General features: G+C 38.4%; 1 protein-coding gene across 1 annotated transcript; it reads right to left on the minus strand.

Moving 5' to 3' along the window:
- Window positions 1–445: 445 nt before the first annotated feature.
- On the minus strand, window positions 446–7,350 carry LOC148525468 (chemerin-like receptor 1). Its single transcript, XM_088470970.1, has 2 exons — window positions 7,112–7,350; window positions 446–3,924 (listed from the first exon to the last, which is right to left on the minus strand). Exon 2 carries the CDS (start codon window positions 3,890–3,892, stop codon window positions 2,894–2,896), a length of 999 nt encoding a protein of 332 aa, XP_088327096.1. The 5' UTR covers window positions 3,893–3,924; window positions 7,112–7,350; the 3' UTR covers window positions 446–2,893.
- Between the last annotated feature and the right edge of the window lie 238 nt (window positions 7,351–7,588).

The following is a 7,588-nucleotide window of genomic DNA, read 5'->3' on the forward strand; positions in this document are numbered from 1 at the left end:
TATTAACAGGTGCTAATTGAAATAGAGGCCTGTGTTCAACTAGCCTCATATTTTGAGACCCAAAAATAAATCTCTGTTAACTGTGCAGTTATCTGGGGACAACTGCCAGTTAATGCACAGGTCCATGAACTTTTCACGGATTCTGTCCCGTGTTATTGCATGTGTTTACTGTGTGTTAACAAAATTATTGGGCAAATGTAGGAGGCTAATTGAATAGCCCAAGGTGTCAAAGCCCATTATTACCCGTGGTAATTTACAGTGGGTAATTTAATTCACCCCTATGTTTGAAATTTCCCCAGAACAACATATTTAGCAATTCTAACAATTATATTATTTTAAAACAATGTACACAATAATGTTTTTTTCTTTCTTTTTGTACTTTATGATTATTTTTATAATAGAGTGGATTTAATGAAGAACTGTTTTCACAAAGTACAAGGGTTGTTCAAAAAGTAATGCCTAAATGCTCGAAACTCAAATTTTATTATAGATACAGATTTGAAAATTTGCAGTAAATTACTTTGAAGTCTTAGTAACAGAATGACTCTACTCAAAAAATTCACCATCTGCCCTCAAAATTTTTCTCCACCTCTCAACCCAAGCTGTGAATCCACTTTGGATAAACTCCAGTGGTTGGTGTTTGACCCAGGAACATATGGCGTTTTTAACAAACTTTATGACTTCAAAATGTTGACCACGGAGACAGTATTTGAGAGGGCCAAACAGATGACAGTCAGTAGGGGCCAAGTCAGGACTGTATGGTGGATGTGGCATTATTGCTCACCCCAATTTGGCAATGGCCGCAGATATTGCCATCGAAGTGTGAGGTCTGACATTGTCATGGTTTAAGCTGACATTTGACAGTCGAATTGCTGACCTTTTTTTGCGGATGGCTTCTTTCAGCTTCTTAAGTGTAATAATGTATCGATCACTGTTGATTGATTGGTTTTGTTCCAAGTAATTGATGAGAATAACACCTCGGCAATCCCAGAAGAATGTGGCCATGACTTTGTTTATGGATCACTGTGATTTAATTTTTTTTGGCCTAGGTGAACTTGGGTGTTTCCATTGCTTTGATTGGGCCTATGTTTCTGGGTCATAAAGGAATACCCAAGTCTTATCTCCTTTAATGACATTTTCCAAAAACATCTCAGGGTTGGCTTCAAAGTTGTTCAAAAAGTCATTGCACACTTCCACCCTCTGGGCCTTATGATCCCTGGTTAATTGCTTTGGAACCCATTTAGCACACACTTTACAATATCCCAAATCATTGACTAGTGTTTCTACAGTGCCATGGCTACATTCCAGTTCATCACTAATATCTCTGATGGTCACACAACGGTCTTTCTGTATCATGGCATCGACTTTGTGTTGGTTCTCTGCTGTCACTGCAGTTGATGGTCTGCCACCACGAGGTTTGTCACACACGGATGATTCTCCCAATTAAAAATGCTTCATCTACCTTCTGACATTGCTATAGTCAATTGTATGCTCAAGAGACACTTTTTTCAGTCTTCTGTGGATTTCTGTAGCACTGCAGCTTTCTTTTTCCAGAAATTCAATGACGGCTCTTTGTTTCATCTTGGATTCCATGGTATTTATTGGACTACCTAAACAAAACTACATATATAGTTAGCAGATATATTAAAGAACAAACTGACAAAGTTTCAAATAAATGTTGCATATTATTTTAGAGTTATGAGCATTTAGGCATTACTTTTTGAACAAGCCTCGTATGTACAGTTTGGTGCAATATTATTATTATTAATAGTTTTTATTTGAAATGCACCATACATTTCCACAGATACAAAACAGAAAAAACTGAGTAGCATGATAAAAAATATATATACTTTGTAGTAACATATGGGCTGGGCCAACAACAGAAATCTTAGGGCCCAGTATACCTGTGTTTTTGGCTCATCTTCTTTCTCACTGTAGCCTCATACAGTGTGTGTCTCTCTAGCCCCATTTACATGTCCTCACCACCATCCCCCCATGTATCTGCCACTGTGTATATCCAGCCACATCCACTTCTCTGTCTCTCCAGCCCCATCTCCCCCTCTGTATCTAAATCCTTCCATCTCCCCCTCTCTGTCTGTCCAGCCTCATCCCCTTCCCTGTCTCTCCATCTATCTATTTACTCATCTATCCCTCCATCTCCAGCATCATCCTCATCCTGTCTCTTCATCTCTTGCCTCATACCCATCTCGGTCTTTCCATCTCTGACTTTATCCCCTCTCTGTCTCTGAATTTCCAGCCTCATCTCCAGCCTCATCCCCCTCATTGTCTCTCCATCTCCAGCCTCATCTCCCTCTGTCTATCTGATTCCATCACCTTCCTCTCCCATGTCTTTAAGGTTCCAGCCACACACCTTCCAACACATGGTACCACAAAAAAAAACTGTATGCACCCTGCAGACTTCACTGCAATGGCCCAGGCAGGACAGGCAGCAGTGGTCAAAACCTTGACTGAACTCTGCTATATATAGGGACACTTCATCAATGAAGGGGTAAAAAAATATTTCCTCAGTTTGCTCATAACCTGTATGTAACCCTGAAAAAGAATGGACATATTTATTTATCTGCCTATTTAGACAAGTATTTACAAAGCAGTGTTGCCTGGACAGGGTATACACACTTATATGCCTGGCATAAGCCTGACACAAATTATACCATTTCTGATCTGAAGGCATCTTGAAATACATCCGACTCAATCTATGTACAGTTATTATACTTTTTTCCATAGTCTATTTCTGTGTACATTCAGAATACAAAAGTTAATTAATCAATGAGAGCCATACTATGCAGAGCATTATATTCTCACATTCTTATGGATAAAGGATACAATAAACACCATTCACATTGTTTTGAAATACAGTATTGTCTCCTTGTGGTTAATAAGGATTTTTGAAAAGTATAGATTCTATGGAGAAAACTTTTTTAAAATCTGGACAAATGAAGGCATACAGAAGGGGGTTGACCCAACTAATGACAGAGGTCAGACTCATTGTGATTGGTAGACCAATTTCAAAAACTCCATCTATATGGTTCTCTCCAGTAATGGATGATGACAATTTCAGAAGGGAGAACACATGGTAGGGAAACCAGCAAATGGCAAACAAAATCTGAATTGAAAAAATTAATTTCAAGCTTGTGGTATACTTTGAAGATTGTTTCCTATGATAAATCAAGGCAGCAACCACAAGACAGGACAATATTATCAAGAAAGGCATGACAAAACCTACAAAGAATGGAATTATTACTATTGCCCGATATTGAGATTTACCCATGTCACTAAGTCCATTTAATTCATTATAATCAAAGCTATAGAGGCATTTGGTTTGGCCATGACAGTCATATGTATTTTTAAAGACGAAATACAATATGCTGACACAGACAGCAAGGATCCAAATGACAAGGACTTCTACAGAAGCCAAGTAGGGTTTCCTGTGGATAGTATAATGAAAGGGAAACATTATGACAATGCAATAGTCTATACTGAATAAAGTGAGAATGAAGGCACTAAGAAACATATTAAGATATAAAATAAAACTATTTAACCTACACATGAAAGAACCAAATGGCCAATAAGTTCCAGAGGCAAAGTAGACAATGTTCAATGGCAGGATTAATGAGTAGATTAAGCCAGAAATAAAGAGGTGTAGGTACAAAATGGAACGGAAGGTCTTCTCCATCCTGAAGACTTTGATCCAGATGACAAACCCATTTGCTGTTGTTCCCAGTAAGAAAGTTAATGAATAAATTACAGCTGAGAAAACATTAGTAAAATTAACAATGTGGTTATCTTCCTTTGCAGCTTGGTAACAAAGTTTTCTCGAGATATTGTTGACATTTAAACTGATGCTTGAGTCAAACGTGGAAATATTCTCCATTTTCTTGGCAGGAAGAAGGAAATTGTAAATCACTACAACAATAGAAAATGATATTGTAATTTTAAATGTGGATAAAAGAGAGGACATCTAATAATTAAAATTGGCATCACTTGGTCCCATGATTCCACTTTAGAAAATACCTAAAACACATAGCAGACTAAGGCTGAATTAAATTAGCAGCAGGCTAAGTGAAGCAGAAGGGATATTCACTTAAAGTGAAGGGCAGCCCGTAGGCTGCAGTTAACAAGGATTTTTTTTCCGAGCTAGAGCTGGCTCTAAAAGAAATCCTATTTAAGTAGCCCGTTTGTGGGTGCTGCAACTTTGTTAATCCATAGGTCCGGGAATTTATCCCAGATTATGTGGGTTAATGCGCATCAATTTATAGGGCAAGAAAAAGGGGCTCTAATTGTATAGATCCATGCATTAAAGCCCGAGGCTACCACTTTTTTTCAGCTGCGGTAAAGGACAACTGCTAATTGAATTCCCTTGAAATTATTTAATTTAAAAACTACCCCAATCCTTCATTCACCATTTTATTCTTCTGTGATTTTCAAACTGCTGTGAATGTATAGCATTTAGAAGTTGCCTAGACAGTCTCAAAACTGTCAAAAAATGGCCACAGAGTTATTTGGCAATGAAAAGATGAGAATACGTAATATATTCATTAGGTGGACAATCATTATGGGCTCTATTTATTAACATTATTTTTACTAAAATAAAGTGAAAAGGGGTGATCACACCCTTTTCACATTATTTTAGTATCACCTATAGTTATTACAGGGCAATTGGAGTAAAATTCGTAAAATTCTACTCCAACCCCTAAGTATCACTTATTTTTAGTAAGCAGATCACATTTCCCATAATTGTAATGGGAAATGTGATCCAACCAAAGTTACTAAAAATAAATTGTAAAAAAATATCATGGAAAGCCCTGTGATAATAATGCCACGTGGAGGTGGTGTTATCCAGGGTCTCCCCTGGTTACCGGCCTCCTACTCCACTCTAACGGGGAGAGCAGAGCCGGGAGTTGGTCCCAGTAATCAGCTGTGTGGTCTAAACAGACCGCAAGCTGATTACTGTAAAAAAAAAAGAAAAACAAATTGTCAAATTTTTTTTTTACTTACCTGACTTCCGGGACCAGTGATTGGGCCTCCGGTGATGTCTCCCCTCTGGTCAGCTAATCTCCCATAGTGCAATGTGGCCCGGTCATCAGGTGATCGGGTCCCAGTGCAATATGGGAGATCACCTGATCGGAGGCATGGAGGACAACATCGGGGGCCCGAATCATGCAGGTAAGTGTAATTAAGGGAGAGGAGGGGTCGCGGGGAGTTCATGATCATGGGGGCAGGGCTTAGCACCATGGGTGGAGCTTAGCACCGGGGTGTAGCAGCGGCGGCCGGTCGGCGCATGTGCAGGGACTTTGTCACAGTATTTTTTGCGAAAATACCATGACAATGTGTAGAGGGGATTCACAGGGACAGAGCTTTATCGCAAGCTCTGTCCCTGCAAGGGATTTGTAGTAAATCCCTGTTATATTGCCTGAATTCGCAATGCGAATTCAGTCGATAATATCACACTACAATCTGCATTCAATTTGCGGATTGTAGTAAATAGAACCCTTTGTATTGAATATAAGTGGAAAACACACAAATAATTATCTTATGGGGAAATATTATTTAATGATTGTAATAGGGCACAGGTTCTGAAACCTGGTCCTTAGGACCTCAAACAGTGCATGTTTTCCAGGTCTCCTTAAAGAATGACAAGTGAAATAATGAGCTTCACCTGTGGATCTTATCAAATGTGTCAGTGAGTAATGAATACACCTGTGCACCTGCTGGGTGACATGGAAAACATGACCTGTGTGGGGTCCTGAGACCAGAGTTTGAGAACCACTGTAATAGGGTATCACATTAATGCTATCAGACCTATATTATTTATTAATGATATTAAATTGCCAATATTAAATGTTTGCTAAAGGAGCCAATAAAAATGAATTTAAGAGAGGGGCAATAATAATTTTTGTCAATATAAATGGTTCTTTAAAATATTTATTGTTTTCCCATTAGCATAGGTCCATGTGGTTTTTTAGCTGCTATTTTCTACATACCCAAGTAGTTTAAGGCTGCCATAGCTTACTGGTTATAGTGGGACTTGCCCAGCCTAATAAAGCCTAGTACTGGTTGTAGGATTATTGAGCACAAGCTCACTTACCTGCATTAGTGATACCCAACTCTAGCTGTGAAAGTTGGTGTTTAGTTCAGAATTATTTTATATTTATTTTTGGAAGGGGTACACTTCTTTATTTACTTTTTACACAACACACTTTGTACCAGGAATTCAAGTACCCATAAGAGATACCCCTGACTGTCTAATGGGTTTGTCCGCCTCTAATTGTGTCATAATTATGTAAACACACCATACTTATCTACTCTCCTGAAAGACCAGGGAGACTCCCACATTTTTAGGTAGTCCCAAGTATTCCAGTAAGTGTTGGTGACCCCACATTCTTCCCACTTTCTAGTTTTGAATTGCCGGTTGGTGGGGAGGGGATGGAGCCATTATGACATGATTTAATAATATCATAATTTTGGTCTTGTCACTTCTTCATAGACCATGATTTGCAGCGTTATTCTGCAACAGTGCATGGGCCCAGCCCCCTCAAGGACCAGCAGTAACTCCTCCCCATACTTCTCCTGGGCATTAATTAGAAAAAATAGACATGTATGGAACACACACTCACTTTTCTAGGCCTACAATTGCCTTTCATTTTTTAACCCACCTCTCATAGTTTATGGAGTTACAAGAATAAGGTGCAGCTGGATTTTTAGACGGACATATAAAAAACCCTTTGGTGAGTATGTGCAGTACGGAAATGTAGATTTTATGCAAAAAAGAATTGCCTCCAACTTAACATAAGTCCCAATATGTCTTTAAAAAGGAAAAAAAATAGTGAAGATGTTGTTACCATTTTATAATTTTCCCCAATAAATAACATATTTGATCATTATCTGTGTAATCAGCCTATGAATCCTGCTTGTAGCTGTGTGACTCTATTTAATGTCTATCTGCAGTTCATGTAATTAGAACGTTTTTTTTTCTCAAGTAACAATTTATAAAAGTTTCATTAAATATATACATAAGACCAAGGTCTACAAACATTGCTTAAACAACATAATAAGCTCCACAGATATACTGTAGGAAACCATGAAATCTTACCTCACACTCCAGGATGTTGCTGGATAACAAAACAATGTAAGAAGGAGACACACAGGGTTTTGACACTGGCTCCTGTTATTTCTCTGTGGCATGGGTTCATAATCCACTCAGATTTAAAAAGCCGACTTGAATCAATTCCATAAATGACATTCACTTTTCTAAGCTATCGTATCTGTAGATCCACCTTGTATAATAATAAGTGTCTCCTGGTAAGGCAATTCAGCCGAGCTTACACTTTTCTCTTGATCAGTTTCATTGTGTAACAGGATGTTTTACTTCCTCCTAGTTACTGTACTAGTTACTGTACTCTCCAAATATGTAGCAATGCTGGGTCTTAAAGGCAGTTGTATTATGTACAAATTTCACATGTGTGAAGCAATAGCTGGCTGGCCTCCAAGGTAAAGAGCAATGTTGAATTTATATACTGTAGATCACAGGTTCTCAAACTCGGTCCTCAGGACCCCAAACAGTGCATGT

Source organism: Taudactylus pleione, unplaced genomic scaffold (genome assembly GCF_031769625.1).
Source record: "Taudactylus pleione unplaced genomic scaffold, aTauple2 ptg000108l, whole genome shotgun sequence".
In the NCBI taxonomy this organism is placed as follows: Eukaryota; Metazoa; Chordata; class Amphibia; order Anura; family Myobatrachidae; genus Taudactylus; species Taudactylus pleione.